Raw genomic sequence first — 27960 nt, forward strand, 5'->3', positions numbered from 1 at the left:
TGGTAGGAAAAAAAATTCGCACACTAAAAAATATAATGCTTGGAACATTCGTTATCATACACTTGTCGAAAGTTTGAATTCCATGGCATTCTTTGCTCACATGCATTGGAGTTATTTCATGACTTACAATATGAGAGTTTGTCTCGGTATTATTTGAAGAGATGGGCTAGAACAATTGTAGATGAAGATGTCTTTTACCTTCATGGAGATTTAGTTCTGAATGACACTGATCCTTCACTCATAATTCATTGTAGTGGATTGTCGTAAATTTCACAAGGAATTGTAAGTAACAGTTCCAGATGTGCTTTCTTCTGGGTGTGCATGCGAATTAGAACGTTTCATCCAACGTACAAAATAGTTCAGCCTTAAATGTGGATGACGAGCCACCGCTGCGAGATCCAACAAAAAGACCACGTCAAGTCAAGATAACAAAAGAAAGAGAGGTTTATTAAAGGACAAACTGCAAAAGAAGAAGACTCCATATAAAAGAAAGAAGAGAAAAACTTGTTTCCAGTTCTACTGTAAAGAAGCAATTTGCAGCCAACCACTAAACATTCAACACCTGGCTTTAACTGCAGTTAATAATTGCCCTTGTAACCATGGTTAAGTTCCTTTCTTTACTTTTATCGGATAAAACCTTCAATTGCCGAATAACCCAAAACGAAAAGAGGCGCGAAGGGGAAGCGAGAAAGTGATGAAGCACTGTTCGTCTTCTCCTTAAAGTGTTTCGTTGATTATGATCAAGTTGTCTGTTAAGGCACTAGGATCCTCCTCATCTAGTCCTCTTCCTTCTCCTTGATCAAGTTGAAGAGAGGAAAAAAATTAAAAACTTAGGGTAGGTTTAGATTAAAAAGTAAGGTGACTTATTTTTTTGTCTTTATTTAAATTTTTTTTGCATTTATTTGTTTTGCGTTAAATTTTTGTGACTTATTGATTCGTCTCGTTAAGAGGAATTGAAAAAGTAAAAAAGTATGATCTAAACTCATAATTTTTTGAATAAAGACAAAAATAAGTCAAAAAAACTATTTTTTTTTTGTCTTTTTTGAAAAATTATGAGTTTTGATCCCAATTTATATTTTTTCGATTCCTCTCGCCGAGTCAAATCAATAAGTCACAAAAATTTGACGCAAAACTAACAAATGCATAATTTTTGTTTGAATAAAAAATAAGTTACTATTTGACTTTTAAAGCCAAATCCACCCTTTAATTTCTTACAATTAAGCATTGAATGAACAATTAGGATTGACCATTTTAATCTTCCAGAAAAAGAAAACCAAAAGGAAGAAAGATTTACTATGGAGTACAAGAGATGTAATTGTGGCATCTTGTAATAGTTGTAATAGTTCAGCCTAAATTTCTTAGGCTAGACAACAATATGGTTGACCATGGTTAAAATGGAAGGGGTTTGATTCGGTGCTGTTCACTGCTTTTTTTGTCTCACTTGTCTAGGAACAATTAGCCTGATGTGTCAAATGTTTAGTGGTTGGCTGCAAATTGTTTCTTCACAGCAGAGCCGGAAACAAGATTTTCTTATAAAAGAAAGGATAAGTATACAGTGACCTTCCTATGAGAGATCCCTTATTTTTCTTACGGCGAGGACCTCTCATTTTTGGGTTATATTTTGATGATCAAAACCGTTCAACTTGTTTAAAACATGTTTTTTTAGGGTATTTGCAATAAAATCAGCTCAAACTATGACCGAAAAGTGCTTAATCCAAATATATTATCATAAAACTTGACATGATTTGTTTTATGAATATATGTATATAATTGCAACCTCACAAGTATATACTCTCTCTGCCCCTTTTAAGTGTCCATTACGGTTTTGCGTGTCATTTTTAATGGCTTATATATCTCGATGTATATTATGTTTCATATATTTAAAATCAGTGTCTTATAAAAATAATTGAGATCTATCAAACAAGATTCATATTGCATATTTTTAGCAATATATATTAAGAAATATAAACAATTGAAAATAACATACAAAACCGTATGGACATTTAAAAAGTAACGGAGGGAGTATAATAGTATTTCTTTTTATTTGCCTTTATTGAAGATTATTTTTTAACTTTTCAGGTAGCAAAGGGGAGGACTCCACAACGAAAGCAATGACTAGAACATCTAAACCATTAAAGGAGGTCGAAGAAGATGAAAATGCACATTATTAGATTGTTAACTACCAACTTATCTAAAAGCTTAAGCTATTAGAGAGAGATGGGCAACTTTATTATTTATACCTTTAACACGCTTCCTCACGTGTAGCTAGGCTCTTCTTCATAAGTGGGCTTAACATGTGTAAATATTTTAATATTAGGTATGCGGTGAGATTTAAACACATGATCTATTGCCTGCTATAATACCATATTAGATTGTTAATTATCAACTCATCTAAAAGCTTAAGCTATTAAAGAGTGTGTCAACTTTATTATTTAAACATTTTAACACACATGATACTACTTCAACCCAAGGCCCACATGGCCGGGGAGCAACCAAATATGGCGCCGAGGTTGCCATCCCAGTGACAGCTAATGTGGCATGACGGTATGAAAGCATAGGGGATGGTGGTTATAAAGCTAGTTTAGATGCACACTTGAATTGTAATGTTTTGAAACTTAACATGTCTCACATAAATGTTGCATTGCAAGTAATGTTTTGAAACTTGAAGTTCAGCTCTTGATATTTGTCTTTTGGACATTTTGTCTTTTGAAGTTTTGAAACTTATAAAAGTCATGAGAAATGGAAGTATATCATATATAGCTTTTTATGGAAATGGACATATCTCAGTTTTTGGAATGGAGATCAGAGTGCTTCATGAAGAATTTGCTAATTTTGTGATCTTGCTTTTTTTTTTTTTTTATCCTTTTTCGTAACTATGAACGAAGGTATTGATAGTAATTTGTTCAAATACTTTTTCATAAAAAATAATGAATGATGGTATTGCAAAAAATAAAAAATTACGAATTACGGTTTTGTCTGTTCCTATACACAGTAATATAGAGTGTTGTTTAGGAGAGAGAAAAATAAAACAATGTTCAGGAAGAGAGAGAGCATAACAACTACTCCAACTTGTTAAATAGAAGAAATTAAATAGCCATTCTAGTTGGAGGACTTATTTAGGTGCACATCCAAGTGGTTTTGAATATTTATGTCCTCATCCTCAAAATGAATAGTTGCCCCATCATACCCCTATACATAATAATATATATACATATTGTCTACCTAATTAATATTTTGATATATTACTAATATATTTTCCCCATCTGCCATAATTAATTCTCTCCCTATCTAAACAATTCCTAACCCTAAATTCTTTCAACCTCTCTCTCTCTACCGAAATCCCTCCCCCTGCTCCATTTCTTCTTTGGCGATCCACTTCCGGAGAGTCCCATGTCCGGTGAGTTCTCTCTCTTGCGCGCGCTCTCTTCCCTCCTTTTCCCCCTCTCTTGGCCCCCTGTTTTCAGCAAAAAAAAAAAAAGAAGGAAAGAAAGGAGCAGCGGCGACCACCTCCATGAATGTCGCCGTTGTCATCGTTGACAATCTACACCCCACCGCCACAAACGTCGTCCCTCATTCCTACAGATCTGACCATGAACGCCGTCGCCCATGTCGTCGCGCTCAAAGCCCTACTCTAGTGCTCAGAGATATATCTAACATTATCTTAGATTTGTTGGGTTCCCTATCTTTTCGTGATGTATACATTTGTAAATGGGTTTTCTTCTACCATAGATACCGCCAATGATGTTTTTGGAAGAGTATCACCAAGGTTGGTTTCTATTGTTGTAAATTTAAAACATCCCTAATTGGTTTTGGATATTTTTTTCGAACAGTTGAAGATGGGATTTGATGAGGCACATGGGTATTTTCTCATCCATCTTATAGCCCTCCTGTTGAATCATTGATTGAAACATTTGACTATCAAAATTGGATTTGACCAAAGGCAATACTCCCTGATGTGTTTCTGGTTAGTCAGAGGAGCAAAATTGTGTAATTTTTTGTCTGATTTTTGTCGAAATAATTTATGATAAAACATGATTGGTTTGGAGAAAATAATCATGAACCGGTGTTGTGCTACAAATTTCTTGGTAATTTTGTAGAAATTATTTGTGAGAAGTATGGTCGATTTGATTTGAATGCATGGTTTGACTGATCATTTTGTGGCGAAATGGGTCGTGATAAAACGTGGTGAAATTGCAGAATTTTGTCATAAAATGATTGTCGTAGTTGATCATCAATTCTCATGAAAATTTATGTTTATGTTTTATGGTGATTTCACAATTTTTGTCATGATTTTGGTAGGTGTGTTTTGATTTCTTCAAATTTTGTCATTATTTCGATTTAGTGTAGTGTATGTCGGCAATATTTTACGATACGTATTCAAAATATTTTTTTTCATGGTGATTTCATAAATTTTGTCATCATTTCAGTATGTGTGTTTTGATTTTTTCAAATTTTGTCATGATTTTAGTTTAATGTAGTTTTGTAGGGACTATTTTATTATGAATATTCATTTTCAAGTTTGGTAGATGATAGTTTTATTTTTAAATGTTGTTTTTAGATTTTAGGTGTGAGAAAATTCGAGAGAAAAGATTAGAAGAGAAAGAGATAGGAGAGAGATTGAGATAAATTAGGAAAGATAAAGGAGAGTAAAATATTATAAAGATTAGGAGAGAAAAATGGTAGTTTAGGATTTATTTGAATTTGAGGATGAAAAGATAAGTTTTTAAAACCACTAGGATGGGGACTTAAGTATTTATATGGGAAAGGACCCCTATTTAAGTTCCCTTAACTTGTTCGGATTTTTTTTTTTTTTTTTTTTTGAAATTAAGCATAGAAAGTAACTTGGGTTGTTGGAGTTGAGTTGGGTTAAGACTGGTCCTTCTCTCTCTTCTTAGCTAATAGGAGAGAAGGTTTCGTTCACCCTATTCTAGGAAGGGCCCTAAAACAGGAGCGGAGCTATGTTGGACCCGGGGGCCAAGGCCTTCCGGTCCATCCCGGTTCCAGCTTTTCGAGCATTCGAGTTGTAAAAATTTAATTTTGTATATATTTGATTTTGAATATTATTGATAATTATTTATGTATAGCTACTTATAATCTTAATAATTTTGATTTGATTTGATAAAAAATCCGATTATTTTACATTCTTATTTTTTAATAAAAAATAAGCATGTGACAAGTTTTTTTTATTTTTTATTGTAGCTTAAAGAATTATTTCAATGTTCAAATGTAATGAATTGAAAAACAAAAAAATTTATAATATAATAAGTATACATTCCAATAAAAAAAGATAAGTCTATTAAGTTGGCTCCCCGGGGTCAAAATTTTGGCTCTCCCACTGCCCTAAAATGACCCTCACAACAGCCTATTGTGAACTCTCCAAATTATATTTAGTACGATCTCAGTGAGCTTACCATACGCTCATTTTGACGATCAAAACTGCTTATTTATTTGAATCACTTTTGGCGAGAATCTACCCCTCCCCATTTCAACTTGGAAATGAGAGCAAAGCACGCAAATTTTGCCAACCCAAAACCAAAATCCCAAAGCGAATATGATCATGCTATCGAAATTGACAAGCTTTTCCCAGTTTCGATAAACAAAATTTACCTGGTGCTTGGTGAAGGGCAGAAGGTAATGAGATAGTCGGCACCACTGGCACACGTGAACGTGCTCGTCTCGTCATCATACGGGTAGCTGTATGCGAGCGGGCACGCCCTCTTCAACGACTCCGAATACAATGTTGGCTTGCAGGTGTTCGGGGTAGCATACTCGCCGGTACAACAATACTCCGGTTTGTTAAACCTCACGCATGGGCTTTGACATGCCACAATGCCGTTCCCTTCGGACTCCGTCACGCTCAGATCCCAGGGACACAGCCCGTTCAAGTCTACCATGCATCCCGTGGTTTTACAGTCATCCCCTGTTCCACCCTGTGGCACCACCAGAATCGGGAGGTTGTACCTGTTGGAACATTTTAAATAATAACCTCCATGTTTTTTTTATCAGCAAAAAAAATAATTTATTTACCGCCACAAGAATACAAAGAGTAAAAGGACAATGACAAATCAAAATTAAAATTACTTTCTCCAAAGCTACCCGTGACCAACAAACCCCTAACAACGTAATAACCTCCATGTTAGTGTGACTATTGTATACAATGCTCTTTCACACCTGACTGAAGCTGAGATCTAGTTGGTGCGGCTTTCTTCCAGTTTCATCAGTTTCCAGCAGTGCTACAGTTTCGTTTTCAGTTATGTACTTATGTTATCCTGTTTTGTTTTTGGGGTCTTTTTGTGGCCTTGGATCGTTTTGTTAGAATTGCTGGTTTTGATCGGTTTCTTGCCAACTTCCTTTTTTTCTTTTGGTAGAGGGTGGCATATGATTGCCTTCGATCTAGGTGCCAACATAATTGGAATATAGGTTGTAAATTGTGATGCCATTTTTTCTGTTCCTAGTTAATCTTTGTAACTTCAGTTCTCTGATTAATAAAATCTCTTTTGCTGATAAAAAAAATCATACCGTACACTCAGGTTGAACATTTACAACAAGTAGAGGAATATTAATAAATTAAAATCATACATTTTTTTTTCCTAAATATTCCCTCCGTCCCAAATTGCTAGTTCCTTACGAAAAGTCATGTACTTTTTGGATTGAAAAATAAAATACTTCGAAGCATCATTTTTTTAAGTTTCTTTACACCAAATTAAAGTACTTCATGAGATCTTTAATATGGTATAAGGAAAATTTGAAAATTATGCGCGAAAATATTTTATTTTTTGGTATCAAAATTATACGTCTTTTCATAGAGTACCAACAATTTGGGACAGATAAAGTAATCCTATAACCACCCGCGCCAACTGGCTTGCTTAACTCTTAGCTTAAAATTACGTGACTCAAAAGGTTAACCTCAAGTTATACAGTAGTTGCTCACGGTCCTTGTATACCAATTCATCATTCCCAAATTGGATCCGACAAATCCGGAGTATTAGTTCATTACCAATAAAATATGGAAAAATCTTTATTTACGGAGGTTCTGCAAATGAAGTTTACGGAGATTAATCTTGGCCTTTCAAAAGTGTTTTGGACAATTAAGATTGAACACAAACTATTAACAGTAAAAAATATTTTTTATCGGTCAAAAATTAAACACATGTATGCCGTTGATTGCTGAAACAAACAGCTAAGGTCGCGTGTTTTCCACGAATAAGCTGATCACGAAAATCTCATAAAATATACAACTTGGAGAAAGCAAAATCTTGCATTGAGTTCTTTTACTTTTTATCTGAAAATTGCACAGTGTTTTCTTGGTGTACTATCGTTGCTATGGAGGAAGTAGTATAACTATTAACAATACCCGTCGACTAAGCTGACATCGTAGAAGTCCAACCCGCTGGAGACGTTGATGCTGAACTCAACCAGCGTGGCGGGCGGCTGGCCGCTGTTCCCGGAGCATTCTAGCTTTCCGGTGCCACAATCGCCGGTGACGCAGGAGAATTCACCGGTGGATTGGTTTTGGGCGCAGCCGGTGCGGCCCCAGAAACGGCCGTTCCATTGGGACGGGGCGTTTATGATCTTTGACTGGCCTGTTTGGAGGACGAAACCGGTGGTGGAGAGCTGTGAGATTCCGGTATCGAAAATGACTGGCCATACGGGGTGGTCGCAGTTGTTTTGTAGGGTGAATGTTCTTGATGAAAATACTCCTGCAAATTCAAAGACATTTGAAGCACAAAAAATGAGATTTGGAAAAAGAACTGGAAACATTTGAGTAAAATGTGTTTGTGGCCGAGTAACCCAAGAGGTTGATAAGTGGTCTTGATCCGAGATTTAATTATTGACATATATGTATTTGTGTGTTCGTTTGAGTGGTACCTGAAATGAAGACGGGAGGGAGTGTGAGGGAGAAGAGAGAGATTAGTAAGCGAAATTGAGCCATTTGGACTTTGGATTGTACAGATAGATAGAAAGATATATGTAAGTAAAAGATATTTATTTTAGAGAGGAGAGAGAGAAAGAGGAATGGTGTGGGGCAACTCCCAGCTTTGGAATGTGCATGTTACTGTAATTTCTAAGGAGGAGGAAGAGGAATGGTGTGGGGCAACTACCAGGAAGACGAATGGTAGTTCGGAATTGTTTTTAAGACGATTTCGGGCTCGAATTTGTGCACACACATGTACTTACACGTGAATTATGTGATTTAGGTTCTAATGGATTTGTCCATAATCTCCCAACATATCCAACTTGGTGGAGATTTTTTTTCCTGATAACTTAATTCTCATACGACCTGTATCAGCTGACCTGTTAATTCTTAAACCATACACATGACTTTAAAGATTAATCTCGAAGCTCGATGCCTCTTAAGATCTCGACTGTACCCCATTCGGGAAGGGTTCCTCGATCAGCTTGACTCGACCATCAAAGACTTGACCAAAGATAAAGGGGAAATGCTAAGTACAAAGAAAATTTACTCCGAAAGTATCCCGAAAATAGTAATCGATGGTTGAGAATCACTTTGATGATTGGATCACACATATCAAAGTAAACCTCAACTATTAATTGCTGTTTTCGGAATATTTTCAAGATAAATTTTCTTTGTCCCTAACATTTCTGAAAATAATGATAGAGAACCGCGTCAACCAAGAGTTTCAGGGTAGACCGGGCATCAAAGTTAGGAAAGTAAAGCGCATGTCGGCCACTAAAGTCATATTCTGCTTCTTCTTCTTTTTCCAATCTAAACTCCAGTTGTTCTCCATGAAGTAATTTTACGAGGGGAGAGAAACTTATTTATGGAGCCTACAGCAGTTTTTTATGGACTTGAGTGATTTCAGCAGTCCGTTTCGATAATTAATGGTCCGAATTTTGAAAAATTTATTTGCTAGAATAGTTTAACTATTCACGCGAATAATTTTTTTAAAATTCAGACCGTCCAAAATATTTTTAAATGATCGAGATTGAATTCCGTAAACACTTATTTATAGCTGTTCTTTAAACAAGATTTTCTCGGGGAGTATTTCTCCAAAGTTAATTTACCAAAAGCAAGAAAGAGGCATGTGCAACCTAACAGTTCTACCCAAGGGATGTGCAACACCTAACATTTTTTATTTGCAACAGCACGATGGTCTTAATTTCTTCAAAAGTACTGTATATTGGAGTATTGTATTTATCCAGTGTAGAATAAAGACTTCTCGCCTGTCAAATAAGTCAACAAAGTTGTACTTTGCCCTTTTATAAATATATTAATCCCTCCATCCTATTTAATAGTTCATCTTGCGAGTTTATGCAATTTTTTAATTAATTATATTTTATAATTTATAATATTTTATATAAATTTATAAATATTGTCTTGTAAAATTAATTGAAATTTATCAAATAAGATTTATATTGAATATAAAATTTATTATCAATTTAAAAATATGACTAATTTTTTATTTGGTATAATTGAACGAGAAACTATTAAATAGGGATAGAGAGAGCAATAGCTAGTTATTAGTGAGGCAGAGGTGCAAATATTCCCTCTATCAGGACTCCAATCCAGGATCAGCTCCTACATACATAACAACACACACGCACAATATCAAACACAATCTTTCACATACATTTAGGGTTCACACGCACAAGTGTGTAGGCCTCACATATATGTGAGAGACTGTATTTGGATTATTATGTTCCTGGCATTTTTGTAATTTCTTGACTTTCATGCGTACGTGTGAGAGATTTAGTGTTGTATTAGAATTATTGTGTTCCTAGCATGTTTGTAATTTCTTGATCTAAAGTCACAACCATCAATAAAAAGGAATACTATTAATTGGTGTGACAAGCATGGAACATGACGTCCTCAAAAAATAAATACTTAAAATGCATATTGGAAACATCTAGTCTAATCCTTAATTTTGGGCGTTGTACGGATTGATCTTTTGTCAATTCTTGGTGCTTCATCTCTTTATTAATATAATATCCTTTTTCGCCGTCAAAAAAAAAAATCCTTAATGTGCCCTACACAGATCCAGGGCATTAATGGTCTCCCTCTTTTTCAACACTGTTTGGTATGGTTTGGACTTTGTTGTATTGGACTAGCTAAGCTCGGTCTCGTGGTCCAGTAAATATTAATGAAGAAGAAAGTGACAATTTATTTTGTAGTAGTAATACGAAAGATTTACGTTCATACAAAGATTTATATATGTTCATGGTTTCTTCTATTTTTAGAGGCGGCAATGTTACGAATTGAAAGATTTTGCAATACGAAAGATTTACGTTGATGGCTTCTTATATTTTCAACATTAGTAGAGGTGGCCATGGTGCAATAGCAACGGCTAATTAGTTTTGTAAGTCCTACCATCACTTATGATCGAGAGCAAGGGCGGACCTAGAACTTTATGCCATTGGGGTCAAGTCTTATATCAGAATTGCTATGGACACCAACGATGAACATACTAACACACAATTCTCACTGCGGGTTCCATACGGATAATCCAAGCCGAATATGAATGAAGAATTAGATGATTGATTTTGAGCACCTACATATATTCAACTAAGTTGATTTTTCAAGGGCCCACTCCATTTTTTTTTTTTGAAATTATTGAACGGCTCGGATTATCTATGTGGGACCCACACGCCGTTGTGCACTGTCAGTATCTTTAGATTTCGGTCTTATATGTATGAATTTGTTTCATGAGCTCTAATGGCATGACTATTAATTTCGTGTACTTATAATTTAAAATACTTGCAATTGGAGTAATTTCTATGTTTATTTTATCGTTCTAAATTATTTATTGTGAATTTTGTCAAGGGTGTCATTCGAAAAAAATTCACTCCGGGCTCTCGAAAAGATTGTGAAACTTGGAGAAAAACATATCTATGATACAAAATCTACTTTTACGTCAGTTTTGCCAAAGTTTTGAGAGAGAGGGGGAGAGAGAGAGAGGGAGGGTCAGATGACTCAGATGTAAGGATTTTTTGAGGGCAAGAATTGTAATATTGTTGAGATACTTGGGCAAAGTATAACATCTCTTGGAGCAAATTTACCAATATAGCCCAAAACTGTGCAGCTTTCTTGGGGTAATTTCCAACTCAGTGGGGTCACCAGACTCCACTTGTCATTACTTGCGTCCGCCCTTGATTAAGAGATGTAAAAACGGATGTAAACTTTGATTTGTCCATAGCATTGCTCTAATTACTTATTAGGCAAGACTATAGCGACGGGAAAACTTCTGAACGTGCAATCTTTTGCACGTGCTGTAATATATACTCTAGAAGCCCTGGTGCAATCACATGAACATATAAAGGGTTTGAAGATAATTTATAAATCTATGCGAAATGAACTATGGAAATGAAACAATGAATATACACAAATGTGAGATAGTAAAAGAAACGGTGCATCCAGTAAATATCTGATCAGCTGGACTCTCCAATCCAAAACTGCCAGAAATCAGCTCATGTTATGTAGTTAGAAAGATGAATGATAATTAAGTTCCGTGAAAAAAAAGAAATATGAATGATAAGTTTTTTTTTTTTTTTTTACTAATCTTTTAAAGACCAAAATTGACACAAGATGAATTCATGGAAATAACCATGGGAAGAGAACGACCAAAATTGACACAAGATGTTGTTGTAACAAACAGTATGAAATTATTGAATATATATTATACTTGTTGATCTGATCATTTTTTTTTTTTTTTTTTTGCTACTTCGGAATTTCATTCAAACTAAAACAGAGAGATAAACCGCATAAGAAGTGCGAGTCTGAATGATAAAACATAACACAGATCAAACAAAACCTAGTCTAGAATCTGCCTTAATGTCTAGGCAGTCCCTAATAGAATACTCCCTCATGGAGAAAAGGGCATCAGCCATAACAACTAGAGGTTCCTCTTGTTCCGTCCCGAGATGGGCAAGGTGGTTGGCACATTGATTGACATCACGGGTAGATGTGGGATAAGGTTGTTCCCGTTCGAGTGAGTCTCATCTTGGCGTCGTTAATGATGTTACTTTGAGGATGTTTCCCAGGCACACCCTCATTCATCAGCTTCACCGCAATCAATTAACGAGTCTGATTCCAACTGCACATTCATTGTTTAAGATCATCATCAAGCCAATCAATCCCATGATTTGAGGAGACCAAGTTGACCTATGTGACCCTAAATTTACTCCTCATATCAGAGCGGCACCGATCTTGGTGACCGGAATTGCTTGTCTAGTCCGGTAGAATCTACACCACGTTATCAAGTCATCCTCAACGGCACCGTTGCCTCCGTGAGGTTTATCGACTCTAGTCATCATAGAAACCTCACGGCCATCTCACCGGGAAGACGGAAATACTGGATTGTGATATTCTCAAAACCAAAATCCATCCAGATTTTGATCTTTGTGGCTGCCAAATTATTCTGCTGGGTTCTTTTTTTTTTATTCTATTTCCTTCTTACTTGCATGGATCTTTACTTCACAATCCTTGTCTTATAGCATCAGATTATGGCAAACTCAAAAAGGACTTTTATTCATGCTGGTTACACACCTACTCTATCGAGTGAAGCACTGTGCCTTTCGTCCTCTCTTGATCACACTCTGTGGATCCTTGACAGTGGAGCTACTGATCATATGGTTTGCTCCCCAACTCATTTGACCTCGTTGCTACCTGTGAAGGGACGAACAGTCACATTGCCGAATGGAACCGCAGCACCTGTCACACATATTGGGTCCATTGAATTTTCTCCTCACTTAATTTTAACAAATGTCATATGTGTTCCTTCTTTCCACTTCAATTTGATCTCTGTGAGTAAGCTTTCCCAGATTTCACACTGTGTGATTAATTTTTCATCGAATTCTTGTGTCATTCAGGACCAATGCTAGGGAAAGATGATTGGGACAGGGACTATGTGGGATGGCCTTTACTATTTTTCAACCTCAAGGGGAGCTAGTTGTCAGGTAGTCGAACTATCCTCTTTTCAATTGTGGCATCGCCGACTCGGGCATCTATCCAAAAGCCGTTTAGAACTTCTTTCTAAGAACACCTCAGATATTGATTCCTCTGATTTTGATGAGTGCTTAGTCTGTCCTTTAGCAAAACAAAAAAGACTCCCATTTTCTTCCAGTACAAGTTCATCCGTCTCACCTTTTATGTTATTGCACATGGACATTTGGGATGGTTATCGAACTCCTTCTTTGTGTGGGGCTCGGTATTTCTTAACCATTGTAGATGACTACACTCATTGTAAATGGGTCTATTTGATGCGTTACAAATCAGAAACACAAGGCCTTTTGAAATCCTTTGTACAACTTGTTGCTACCCAATTTTCTTCAAAGGTTAAGATCATTAGGACTGATAATGGGCAAGAATTTAACATGGCAAATTATTTTTTAGAAAAAGGGATTATTCATCAGTCAAGTTGTGTATCTACCTCACAACAAAATGGAGTCGCGGAAAGAAAACATGGTCACCTTTTTAATGTGGCACGCGCCTTGCTTTTTCAAGCCAATATACCAAAATATTTTTGGCGTGATGCTACCCTTACTGCCACATACTTGATCAATAAAACCCCGATGCCCATTTTGTCCGACAAGTCCCCATACGAGATGTTCAAACGGAAACCTTCTTATAGTCATTTGAGAGTTTTTGGGTGCTTGTGTTTTGCTTCCACACATGCACATAAACCATCTAAATTTGATGCTCGCTCCACACGGTGTGTTTTTATTGGTTACCCTTATGGGCAAAAGGGATATAGAGTATTTGATATTGATAGTCACCAGGTTTTTGTTTTGCGTGACGTCACCTTTTATGAAAATAAATTTCCCTTTCTCTAGCATTATTGAGGAACCCAATCATCCTATATTGCCTCTTCCTATTGATGAAATTGATGAGAATATTTTACAAATACCATCAACATCTCCATTTCCACGTCATAATGTTAGACCTTCTAGCTCAGAAGTGTCCATTCCTCCAGGTGATATTCCATTACCAACCCCATCTAGCGTGTCCCAGCACACCTCTAGCTCATATTGCCTTGAACCAATTCCATCAAGTGACCCACCTCAAATTACCCGCCAATCGACTCTGCCCACTAAGCCCCCTGGTTACTTGCGTGATTTCCATCTTGGGCATAGTCTCCCATCTCGATCATTGGACTCGGCTATGGTTACTTCCAGCGGTACCTCTCATCCCTTGTGTAATTTTCTTTCTTATGAAAATTTATCTCCTTCCCACCATGCTTTCACAACTTCTATTTCCCTTGAAATAGAACCTCAGAATTTTTTGCAGGCCATGCAAGATCGAAAATGGAGACATGCTATGCGTCTTGAAATCGATGCTCTAGAAGCCAATCAAACTTGGACTTTAACTTCCCTTCCACCTGGGAAGAAAGCTACTGGCTGCAAATGGGTCTACAAAATCAAATACAATCCTAATGGCTCTGTGGAGAGATATAAAGCTCGATTGATTGCAAAAGGTTACAACCAAATAGAGGGTTTGGATTATAGTGAGACATTTGCTCCTGTTGCCAAGTTAGTAACCGTGCGAGTCTTACTCGCTGTTGCAGCAACTCAGGGCTGGCATCTCCATCAACTTGATGTGAATTATGCCTTCTTGCAAGGTGACCTCGAAAAAGATGTTTACATGGCTCTTCCTCCTGGTTTCGGACGAAAGGGGGAGACAAGTGTATGCAAGCTTAACAAATCCCTCTATGGTCTCAAACATGCAAGCATCAAGGAAATGGTTTTCAAAGTTATCCTCGGCACTTATTGATGCTGGTTATAAGCAATCTAGGGCAGACTATTCACTATTTGTCCGATCTGAAAATAGTCGTTTTACTGCTGTCCTTGTTTATGTGGATGATGTGATCTTGACAGGAAATGACATGGAACAAATTCAAGAAATCAAGAGATTTTTGAATGATCGTTTGAAGCTAAAAGACCTTGGGAATCTCAAATACTTCTTAGGCATAGAGGTTGCCCATTCAACAAAAGGAATTTACTTGTTGCAAAGAAAGTATGCACTTGAAATTTTTGAAGACACTGGATTCCTAGGAGCAAGACCAGTAGAGTTTCCAGTGGAACAAAACCTAAAGCTTAATGAGCTTGATGGAAAACTTTTGGAAAATCCTTCTACATATCGTAGACTTGTTGGACGGCTAATTTATTTGACCATTACAAGGCCAGATTTGGTGTATGCAGTGCACGTGTTGAGTCAATTCATGGACAAGCCACGTATTCCTCACTTGGATGCAGCACACCGCCTATTAAGGTATATTAAGCAAGCACCGGACCAAGGTATTTTGTTATCCGCCGCTAGTCCGGTTCAGTTAGAGGCTTTTTGTGATGCAGATTGGGCCCGTTGTAGAGACACATGGCAGGTAGCTGGATATTGCATTTTACTTGGCCAATCACTTATTTCTTGGAAAACAAAGAAGCAAACAACTGTGTCGCGCTCTTCAGCTGGAGCAGAATATAGATCAATGGCTGCAACTTGTTGTGAGGTTACTTGGTTAAAGCAAGTATTGGAAGACCTAAAGATAAATCACTCACAGCCAGTCAGGTTATATTGTGACAACAAGGCAGCCCTCCACATTGCTTCGAATCCAGTTTTTCATGAACGCACGAAACACATTGAAATCGATTGTCATGTAGTTCGTGACAGAATCCGAGCAGGTATCATCCAAACAGCTCATGTGTCTACAACTCAGCAACCGACTGATCTTTTCACTAAACCTCTAGGCTCAAATCAGTTCCATTTTCTACTGGGCAAGTTGGGTGTTATGAACATACACCACAACTTGAGGGGGAGTGTTGAAGATCATCATCAAGCCAATCAATCCCATGATTTGAGGAGACCAAGTTGACCCATGTGACCCTAAATTTACTCCTCCTATCAGACCTTGATTTCCTTTGTTTTCCTAAATTGTAAATACGTTTTTGATTTGGTCTTGTATATATATTTGCTGTAGCTTGTAAATCAACTAGCGGATGCCCGTGCCTGAAGGCACGGCGCAACGTATTCTTAACCCAAAATTGAATAGAATTAGAGAAGTAATAGATGACAATAGGTATCCCATTTTGTTAAATTTCAAGTGAGCCCGTTTACGTTAGAGCACAATCGAAGTCTAAGAAAAATCAAGCTCAAAGTAACAATTTATTAACTCCAACACGTGCAATAAGACCACATGCGCGCCCCTGCACGTTTTATAGCTAGGCACAACACAAACAAAGATGCCAAAAGCCCCAAATTACCTTGGTAGAGAGGAGAGTCAATTAACCCATAGCAGCTATATCAACTACAACTTCCCGGCAATCATCAATAAAGTAACATATTCATGTCATCAAATTGTTGGGGGTAACATATTCATATCTCTTCGAGACATTATCAGTATTGAGTACTCTCTGCAACTCCCTGCAAATGGGCAGTGGAGCTCTCAGGATTAGTTGAGGTGCTCGAAAATTGGCATGGACATCTGAGTTATCAAAAAGGAAGCACATGAAAGGAAAATAAAAATGTTCTTTTTTTTACTCCCATTAACAAATAACATCTTGGACTACAAAAAAAACTTCAAGTCCTTGCCCTTGATTGACCGAAACCGACAATGGGTCAGAATTATAATCAGAACCCCAACTATATTTGTAACGTCCCAATTCGGGTCGTTACAATATTAATCATAATTTAGCGAATCAAAATCTGACCGACAACCGGTCTCATAAATTCCTAATCCCACAATTAACTCATAATAAGTAGTAAAGCCTTCATTGTGGATAAGCAAGATTTGTATTAACAAAGAACTGGAAGCCATGTACAATTACGCAAGTCATACACCAAGCCATACACATTTATGAATATAAAAATCAATATCATCACAAACCAAACCACTAATTCAATTAATAGTAATACTGTCATGACCATAGAAAAGCTCCAAAAATAGTATCATGGATTTCGTGATAGCCCATGACTAAAGGCATGATACAATACGCCGATTAAAAAAAAAAGGCGCGACACAACATTTTTTATTACAACTTTAAAAAAATTATCCATGGAGAGAAACAGTGTACTACTCCAGATAACATGACTCCAAATTGCCTCAAAACATCTAACCTAGAGAGAGGGAGAGAACATGTACAAACATTAGAATAACGAAAAAAATAAGAAGATTTGATTACCTTTTGTTCTGACAAAGCAAAGGTAATGACTCTCTCTCTTTCTCCAATCAAAGTTGATTTCTTCTCTTCTTGGAGAAGCTTATGAATTAGATTATTAAGGAAAACGTAGATTCATTGTTGAAGGAAAACGTATGTGAATGCTACCCCGTTTTAAAGAAACAACAATTATCAACTTTAAAAAACAAAGAATGTTTCCTTTTAGTGTATGAACCAAAAAATGTTTGTTTCCTTTTTGAATGTAGAAAAATCAACCTAAAAGGAAATTATTGAGTTGGATGTAGGAAATTTAAATAGGAAAATCTTGTTAAGGAAACAACGTAAAATCAATCAATTGAAAGGTTTACCGGTCATAAGGTTAGGGGAGTTTAGATTAGGAAGTATCCTCTCGATCAGACGGCTACAACTAACATGAAATATTGATCGGACGGTTGTAGAGGGTGCTGGATTTATATGTATAGACAAAAACCGCTCTATTTTATAATATAGATATATATATAGTGTTATCAATAAAAGGTCTACCTTTTGACATTCATCATGCCATTTTCCAGGATAATTGTTAGTCCTATAAATGCCCCAAATTTCAGCTTCCAGACTTGAATCTGTTGTGCGCTTACCGTAGAAACCAACCAGCCATCCACTATCCACCCCTAATATGATTCAGATAGCTAGCTAGCCAACCTCAATTAATTAGGATAGAAGACTTAGGTTTTTTTATTATTATTAAATCAACAACGACTTAGCTTAATTTAATGTGATTTAGGTTTAGTTTCTGTGGAGTCCTGCCACAACCATTAATTATTGCCTTATTTTAAGTAAGTTTGCGCTGCAAAGGAGCCTTTGGCTCAATGTCATTACGGGTGCACTTTAGGTGTCGAGAAAGGAGGTGATGAGTTCAACTTCTCTTTCAAGTTGTACAGCTAATCTAACTATTCTAACAAATTGGGTTTCGTTAGAGAAGAAGAGAGAGTAAGTTAACATTGGCAAGTGGAGTCGAGTGCAGTTGGTACCTCTCTTATACTCCCATGCATGGTTTGATTCTTGTAAGCACCCATCTCATTTTCCAAATCTCCTAAGATAGAGTAGATTATGTTTAATGAATGGCCAAAAAAAATAAAAAATAAAAAGTTTATACTGAAGGTATATTATACTCCGTAGGAAAGATTGGCATATGGACCTTTATGTTTTCTTGGGCTTGATCTAATGACCCTTCTTCTTTAAGAGGTGTTTTACCCGGTAAGTCTGAGCCCATGGGCTTTCTTTGTTTTTTCCTTCTTGTTTCAAGGAATCAAATTGGCTTAAAGAAAAAAACCAGATACGCATGAGAAGGCATTACGGAGTATTGTTTTACGGCCTTGCTATTGTCAACCCACTGGATTGATGATAAGTACACTAGAAGACAGAGAAAATATGTCTTTCTGTGTACTTTTTGCACCATTTGATACACATTCACACACTTATTGTTGTCAGCCCATTAGGCTGATTTTAGAATTTTCTATTGTTTTATGGACACCGGATTTGGATAATTTTTTTTTTATTTTTTCATGATTTCATGGATAAATTACCAAAACCACCCCTGTGGTTTTTCAAATTACATATTGTCCCACACTCCTTTGGGAAATTATAAAATACCCTTTATCACATACTAACAAATTACACCCTTATTGTGACGTGGCTGCTGGAAAATTCAACAAAATCTATCTAACATCATCAAATCTTAATTACAATTAATGGACCGCAGTGTCCTTTTGTAGCTTGTGAAAGGCTGCAGAGGTGTGGAAATAGCGTTTCACTGGCTACAAAAAGATAATTTGGTCCATTGTAATAACATAGGGGGCATTTTGTAATTTTCCAAAGGTGAGGGGGCATTTGTAAATTTCAGAAACATTGGGGTGGTTTTGGTAATTTGTCCTCTCTTTTTTTTCATTTTTTGCCACTCCTTGTCCCAAGTTCTAAACTGCCTTTGGCACTGCCCTCTTTAAAAACATGCACTGCCGCAAACATTATTGGTCCAAAATTACAGAGGAAAAAAAAAACGAAATACAAAAGGGGACACTGCCGCAATTTGAATAGAATGCTAACTTTTTTGAATTCAATAGTACTCCACCAATTACTACTACATCATGTATCATGCCTAGCAAGTGACTTTGAATAAAGCATAAAAAACGTGCACGCCACGGAAGCGTCCAATGCTTCCATCAAAAAATTAAAAATATATACTTAAATCAAAAAAAGGAAATTTCCTGTTCACATTTCAAATGTTTTCTTGGTGGATATACCTACACAAAATACATATTTGGGAATACAATTATAACAGTAAATATCTTTCGTATTGCAACTTGCAAGTAAAAGGTATTTTTATTTTTTGGTTTGGAAAAAACTTTTAAGCTAGCTTAGGATTTACGGCCCGTAGCTTATATAAGTATAGGGTCTGTAGCTCGATACAATTTAAGCTCGTATGAAAGAACAGGGCAAACAGATTTATCAATTCTCATCCCCTTATCCCGGGACATCTTGACATATATATTTGAATTGTGTTATCATTTATAAGTAATACTATTCTTTAGTGGTTTGGACTTTGGAGGCATTGCTCTAAGTCCTTTTGCAACGACACATTTATTCCAGAGAAGAAGCAAATGGATGAATAAATTTACTTTTCAAAAATAGGGAAGAAATACTCTGTAATTAGTATTCATTTCTGTACACAAAATTGTTGTCCTGTAAAGTATTACGGTGACCTATAACTAATTTGCGACCAAAAAAAAAATTTGTAGGAATAATTTGGTATTTGGAAATTATGTTGGAGCCATGCAGCCTGAATGCATGTATAGGTACGAAAAGATAATTGACGAGATTTTTTTTCAATTGATATTCATTATATTGTACCGCTAGTATGCCTTTATATAGGCTCCAAAACTTTGTAATCAAGAAACCTAAATCAATAAAGAAAGTACGCATAACAAGAAAACATAGATATTAACCTAGCACAAACGGAAAATATAATATTGAAATCTAGAAAACAACCTGAAATCTCGAAAAGCTTTTAAATCTTTCAACATTTACATTTGCAGCATCAATCCTAACCTTCAGCATATATATAATTTTCAAAATGTCATGCGCTCTCGTTCTCAATCCTCGTATTACGCTCGCCCTATCAATCTTCGCTCTTGCGAATTGTAGTAGTTTGGAATGTGTTTGTAAGCACTCATGCTTGTGCTCCGCACATCCACTCTCACACAAACCATGTGATTTGGGATCTAATGAATTTGTTCACAATCGCCCAAAATATCACTTGATGAAGATTTTTTTTTCCGATGCCTTTAATTCTAATTGAAGCATTTTAATTATCATTGTCAATGATTGAATTTGAGAGCATGCATGCATGTCGGTCAGTAAAGTCAAATTCTGATGGCTTTTCTTTTCAAACAAAACTGCGCAGTCTGGCAGTCTTATTCGTTTTAAGGTCTCAAAATTTCTAGACACGATTTTTGATAAAAATTTTTGTATCTATTTCTTTCAATTCATTACTTTCAAATAACATCTCTCAAAATCCAAACCAAACAAGGCCCGATGGAGTAATTTTGTGGGAATTACTTTCTCCAAAGTTAATTTTCCACAGTGTTTAACCAAAAAAGAAAGGAAAAACCAATGGTACTACCACCTAATGGATAAGCAAAAATAGTACAAGGCAGGCAATTGCAACAACACCACTAAGGTCTTAATTTCCTGATCTAAAGTCACAACCATAATTTGTTTATAGGTTTTTGGTACACTTTATTTGTTCATAGGTAACATCAGTACTAAAAAGGGATATTAATTATTAATAATTTGGTGTGACAAGCATGGACCATGACATCCTCCAAAAAAAAAAAATGTTAAAAATGCATTCATATTGCAAACATCTAGTCTTATCCTTATGTGCCCTACACAGATCCAGGGAGTGATCTCCCTCATTTTCAACATTGTTTGGTAATGGTTTGGACTTTAATTTGTTGTATAGGGACTAGCTGAAATGAAGAAAGTGACAATTTAATTGCAGTAGTAAGATTTATCGTCCACAGCTTCTTCTATTTTGCAGCATTAGCAGAGGTGACAGTAGTCAGCAATGACAACGGCCGACGACGGGTAAATTATCAAACTTGATGCATATGTACATCAATCAACTAGATCATAGTTTTCAACGCCGCGTCATGTTTCTGACCGCGAACCGATTTCGATCCAACAAATTGGCTATATTGCTACTTGCACTTACTGAGATTACAAAACTATAGTGTATATCCCCATCAGGGATTTACAAACATCTGCGTCACCATCCGCGCCATTATTGCAAATTAAAATCACTTGTTTATATTATCTGAAGCAATAAGTGGTTCGATATTTTTAGATTATAACCGAACAAGTTGCTCTATAAAATAGTACAGTACAACAGAGAACAAGACAAATTAAAATGGTAGTAAAATGAAATTCAGACTTCATATTATTGGCACCAAAATGAATTGGTTTTACATATAAAAATTTCCCCCAACCAATAAATGAATATCCTCCCCTCTCTAATTCTAAATATATTATATATATATATATATATAGAAAAAAAAAACATTACTCCCAATTAATTCCCAACCCCAAACTACACTATTTAAATAAAGAAAAAATGAGAGAAGATAACCTGAGAGTGACTCGTGATCTTTTCAAAGGTGACTCGGTTCCTCGTCACATGGGCCAGAATCGATGGGCCCAGGCCGAGGCAGGAGGCCCATACAAAAGGAAAGGGCCACAGATCGAGTTACTGGTCCACACGTGACATAACACCCAGATTCCGACAAAGGCAGATGGGGTAAGGCCGTGTTTGGAAGGTAACGGATTAATCAATAGAAAAAGGTTAGTTTTTTTTTTTTTTTGTGGTTTAGAATAGAAGGAGTTTAGAAGTGGTGAGTCATCATCATCAACCGCCAGAGAGCTGAGACGATGGCGACGGCACCGCCGACGGGGTGAGATCGAAACACGTGGAGGAACAACGTGGACGGCGAGGATGATAGCGATGACGCGCTGCTGGAATCCAGTGCGCCTTCGTACACCATGGTGCTGTCGATGGACGACGGCGAGTTGGGCGTCGCGGTGGCCGGCGAGTCGGGCGTCACCGGAGTTTGACTTCCCGACGATGACTTCTTGCTGCGGAATCAAAGTGGAATTTTAAACTTAGACATTTTCGTAACATAGTGATCAAAACCGACAATAGATAATGCAATATATGTATGTATACAAATAAAACTTCCTCTGTGGCATCGATAAAAATCACATCAAATTATTTTCCAATGCGTTTTAAAGATCACATCGATAATGTACAAAAATTTAACGCAAAATTAAAAAATGTGAAATTTTTTAACAATAAGAACGAAACTCGAAAAGCCTTAAAATCCTTGGTTTGTCGGTAAAATGATCATTGAAATCACATAGCGTTTACCGTCATTTCCCGTACCCTAAAAGGGATATCAGTTGTTAAAGACTAAACCTCAGCGGCGACGACGAGGCCTAGGTTTCCCAAGACAAGCCTTGAGGCTTCTTCTTCTTGTTTTTTATATATACATCCTTATTTTTAGAAAAATTTTCATTGGTTAGTTTTGCGCTAATTTTTTTTGTGAATTAACGGTTCTTCTCGATAAGAGGAATCAAATAAGTAAAGAACTTATGATTTTTTACACAAATTATTTTTGGAAATATCAAAGTTTTAACGCTTTTAGCTCTGCTTTTTTGGCTAAAAATGATAAAAACTGGTTATTTTCAAAAAAAAAAAAATTGCACTCATCGAGACAAATCTACTATCTACAAAATTTGGACACAACTGACAAATGCATTTGGACCAGCACAAAACGAAAAGAAAAACCTAGGGCTTATTTTTTGGAAAACTCAGAAGTGCCATAGGGAGCACCGGATAATTGCGTCCATAGGCCTGGTAATTGAGTGACCGTTAAAGAAAACGAAAAAGCCAAAACCCCCATTCCAAGGCTAGTGTCGGGACTTGGGATGCTTTCAGCAATTTCTGCTACTAAAAAGAAAAGACGTGCATCGTCATGGGGAAACCCAGAAAAGAATACACAGTATCTATCGTTGACAGTACCAAATGACTGTATTGCCCTCGCAAATCCTGACCACCGGCTAAATAAAGTCATTCGGCTTTTCTTTCTTTTTTTCTTATTCAATTTTTTTTCACATTTGTTAATCTTTCGCCAATTTTTTGAGAATTATTGTTATGTCAAGACAAGAGAAATCTAAAAAGTAAAAAATTACGATCGAAATTCAATTTTTTTTTAATAAAGACGAAAAAATTGACTTATTGACTTATTTTCGTCTTTATTTTAAAAAATTATCTTTTGATCGTAATTTTTTACTTTTTAGATTTATTTCTTCATGACAAAATAATAATCCTTAAAAAAATTAACAAATAAAAAAAAATTAAATAAAGACAAAAAATACAGATTTTCAACGGACCCCAGTGAACCACAGGACCAGGACCAGATATCTCAAAGAAGCTGAAGTCATAGTTTTGAGTCTTTTGACTACTTGACTGTAAAATGCACTCATTTTAAGGTGAGTTGTGTAACGTTTTGCTTAAAATAGATACTGGCACCCGTAGAAGAATAAGAGAAATTTCCGTGACGGTATTCGTCAGCGATCCCGACCATTGGACCATCCAAACTTGTTTTAGAAGACTCATATTTATTCCCTCTCTCCCCCCTCGCCTCACCACTCTCTTTTCTCTTTTTATCTCTCAAAAATCCAGACTGTCCAACACACGTTTGGACGGCTGGAATCGCTGACGAGTACCACTCGGCACCCAAAAACTTGTCGGCAAAAGAATAAAGTTTACGAATCCGAAACAAACTCGTTGTAAAGTAGTCTTTAAAGAATGAAATTTTAGTCTTTCCACCTCATTTTGCGAGGAGATGAGTTTTTTTACGATAAAAAAAATTACGAGGGGGGCATCGCCCCGTACCAAAACCGGCCTAAAAATGGTTAAATTTTTTACAAAGAACCGCCAACGCACGTATTCGGAAAATTATTTAGCGGTCTTGGAGGACCGTCATCTACCACACATTTATATGAAACCTAATACTCCTTTCGTTCTAAAAAAGATGACAATTTTTGAAACTCGTGTCATTTTTATCGCTTATATCTTTTAAACTATAATGTTTTTCATGAGTTTGAAAATTTTGTATAATAAAACTGATCGAGAACTATCAAACAAGATTCATATTGCATATTTTTTGAGATTTATATTAAAAGATATAAGAAATTAAAATTAACACAAAAATCAAAACAAGAAGGGTAGGCCATTGAGCTGTACATTAGCACCTATGTGACGCAATTATGAACCTTCCTAAAAATCTTTTTTAATGCCACTCCATTATGATAGGTTATTGGGACTACCTCCTGACCATTTGCATGTGGAGCATTAAAATTAGCTGAGATCTCTCTTTCAAAAAAAAGGAACCCAGACCCACCAAAGAGAATTGATTTTCACGTTTTCCAAAATTTTGTAGGCAGGTATTCCATTTTGTACATGAAATTATTAATAACTTTACATTAAAAATGAATCATTCGCGTAAAAAAATAAAGCGCCAAAATCAGCATCGTCATCAAAATTTCCCCAAAAGAGTTTTGATCTCACTTTTTTACTTCAGTTTTTTTTTCCCTTGCTACTCTTTTCTTTTTTTGGGTAAATAAAACATCCTTGCTACTCCTTTAACATTATGATACTACTTTTTTACTTTACTTATGTAAAAAGGATACTGCGGCAAACGAGTAGAGTAAGTCTAAAGGGCCTCAACCATCTATAATTTACGTTACTACACACATTTTTACCGATCCCCGATTACTTTTCTCTCACATGTATGTCGACTTCACAAATTTAATTGTAAAATGAGCCCCTACATATGTAAGAGAGAAATGATCGAAAAATGGCCGATAAGCGTGACAGTAGCAGCTTTTTCTTGATCGGAGCAAGAATCTCCCCTCTCCCCATACCAACTTGGGAATGCGAGAAAAGCACGCAAATCTTGCCAACCCACAACGTCCCAACTGACAGGATTTTTTCTCCAGTTTTAATAAACGGACGATTTTAGAACATCTTCAATGAGAGATGTTAATTCTTACGTGAACATCTTAATAGTAAAAATTGACATCAAAATTTAATTCAACTTAACAGCCTTCTTTGATGCCAAATATACGTGAATTTGAAGGCAAGCCCATGCCAACTTTGACAGCCACCTTCCTCCATGTCAAATTTCAAAAAATGACCATTTGTATTTTGACATAAGGGTTGAAGATGGATAATTTGATGTCAAATAAATAGAATTTGACATAAGAGTTGGAGATGAGATTTTGATGTCAAATTAGAGATGCTAAAATGCCACATCAGCCTTCAAAAAAAAATTGGCATCCCCGATTTGATGTGAAGGGTTGGAGATGCACTTACCCTTGACCTCCAATTAAAAAAAAAAACCACAAAAATGTAGGGGGGGCATTTGAATAAAATTTACCTGGTGCTTGGTGAAGGGCAGAAGGTAATGAGATAGTCGGCGGCACCGGCACACGTGAAAGTGCTCGTCTTGTCATCATACGCGTAGCTGTACGCGAGCGGGCACGCCCTCTTAAACAACTCCGAATACGACGACGGCTTGCAGGTGTTCGGGGTGGCGTACGCGCCGCTGCAGCAATACTCCGAGCTCCCAAACTTCTCGCACGCGCTCTTGCATGCCACGACGCCGTCACCTTCGGAATCCGTCACGCTCAGCTCCGACGGACACAGGCCGTTCAAGTCCGCCGAGCATCCCGTGCTTGTGCAGTTGTCCCCCGTTCCACCCTGCGGCACCACCAGCATCGGGAGGTTGTACCTGTTGGAACATTTTAATAATATAAACCTCCATGTTAGTGTGACTTTTATAAAATCAAACGGTACGCTCAGGTTGAACATTTACAAATAGAGGAATATTCATAATTTAAAATCATACTTTCATTGTTTTTAAATAATAGTAGTTCATTATCAATAAACCCGGGGGAGTTCGGTGTTGTATATGGCCGTCCGTTCGGCAATCTAGCAGGTCACATTTTATCTTGGCAATAAACAGTTTGAATGCTCGAATAATGTATATGAAATTTGAACTATTTGATTGCCAAACAGACAACTCGAATGCCCGCACAGCAACATCCCCAATTAAATATACAAGTTAGAGAAAGAAATTTAGCAAAAATTAAGCATTGAGTTACTTTTACTTTTTATTTGGAAATTGTAATTGTACGTTTTTTCGTGGTGGACTATCGTTTCTAAGGAGGAAGTAGTTTTGACAGTACCCGTCGACCAAGCTGACGTCATAGAAGGCCAACCCGCCGTAGCCGTCGAGGGTGATCTCAAACAGCGTGGCGGGCGGCAGGGCGTTGTTCCCGGCGCATTCTATCTTTCCGGTGCCGCAATCGCCGGTGACGCAGGAGAATTCACCGGTGGATTGGTTTTGGGCGCAGTGGGTGCGGCCCCACATACGGCCGCCCCAGTGGGACGGGGTGTTTAAGCTCTTCGACTGGCCTGTTTGGAGGACGAAACCGGTGGTGGAGAGCTGCGAGATTCCGGCGTTCGATAGAATGCCCGGCCAGACAGGGTGGTCGCAGTTGTTTAGTAGCGTGAATGTTCCTGATGAAACTCCTGCAAGTTCGAAGACATTTCAAGCAGAAAAAATGAGATTTGGAAAAATGAATTGGAAACATTTGAGGACAATGTGTTTGTGGGTAAACCCAAGAGGTTGGTCATCTTAGCCGGAGACTTAAGGATTTGTTTCTTCATAACATTTCAGATTTAATTTTCCATGTCAACAACTTTGGGGCCATTTCACTCGCGTAAGCGTGTGAAACGGTTATAGGAGAGGCTACAGGGCTTAGTTCGAGGTGCGCGCAAACTAATTTAGGACTGTCAACAACTTTGGGGCCATCTCACTCGCGTAAGCGTGTGAAACAGCCATGGAAGAGACTACAGGGCTTAGTTTGAGGTGTGCACAAACTGATTCAGGACACCCTGCATTACCAAAAAAAAAAGTGTTTGTGGGTTTGTTTGAGTGGTACCTGAAATGAAGAGGGGAGGGAGTGTAAGGGAGAGGAGAGAGAATAGTAAGCGAAATTGAGCCATTTGGACTTTGGAGTGTATAGATAGGTAGAGAGACTGATAGATATATGTGTGAATGTATGTAATGGATGTTATAGAGGAGGAGGAGGAGGAGGAATGGCGTGGGGCAACTCCCAGCTTTGTTTTTTAAAAGGGAACACACCCAGATTAATTCTTCCTCTCCCCTGCTAGCCGGGGGGATATTGAGATTTTTTGTGAGAGATGGGAATGTGATTGTATATATAGAGAGAGAGGGAGAGAGAGATGAGAGCAGTGGAGGTGGGAGGAGGATTATACCCGTGGGAATGGGGAAGTGTAAAGTTTAAGCTGGAATTGTATAGTGGGACCAATTCTTTTTGTTTGAGCCAAGGCAAAAGCATGAAAGGACTTTTATTTCTTCATAAAACAAAAACTTCCTCCATCCAAAAACAGGGAATGCAAAGCGATGTCGAGCGATTAATTCGGCCATTCATTTCGGCACGTACGGCTTAGATTGAACTCGAGCGTATAAATCTGAATCGTCCATTACTCAGTTAAGATTCGAGCCGTCGATTGCCGAGATAAACCGCCGGATCGGCCACTTGGCCATGCTTTACAGCATCCCTTATCCTTTGTACGGTTCGTAAAATGAAACTTTAAAATAATATAGTACAAGTTTTTATAGAAAATTTCAAAAAAAAAATTTACTG

General features: G+C 37.0%; 1 protein-coding gene across 4 annotated transcripts; it reads right to left on the reverse strand.

Moving 5' to 3' along the window:
- LOC131328812 (thaumatin-like protein 1b) lies at positions 1-27638 on the reverse strand. Of its 4 annotated transcripts, none has more exons than XM_058361730.1 (4): positions 27232-27584; positions 7355-7700; positions 5608-5961; positions 1-389 (listed from the first exon to the last, which is right to left on the reverse strand). In XM_058361730.1, the coding sequence occupies exons 1-4, from the start codon at positions 27293-27295 to the stop codon at positions 329-331; spliced, it is 825 nt and encodes a 274-aa protein (XP_058217713.1). In that variant the 5' UTR covers positions 27296-27584; the 3' UTR covers positions 1-328. The 4 variants fall into 4 exon arrangements, with proteins under 4 accessions (XP_058217713.1, XP_058217712.1, XP_058217711.1 ...); XM_058361729.1 differs by lacking the exons at positions 5608-5961; positions 7355-7700 and adding exons at positions 25662-26015; positions 26473-26818 and having other exon boundaries at positions 27232-27573; XM_058361728.1 differs by lacking the exon at positions 27232-27584 and adding an exon at positions 7870-8124.
- Between the last annotated feature and the right edge of the window lie 322 nt (positions 27639-27960).

Source organism: Rhododendron vialii, chromosome 6a (genome assembly GCF_030253575.1).
Source record: "Rhododendron vialii isolate Sample 1 chromosome 6a, ASM3025357v1".
Lineage (NCBI taxonomy): Eukaryota > Viridiplantae > Streptophyta > Magnoliopsida > Ericales > Ericaceae > Rhododendron > Rhododendron vialii.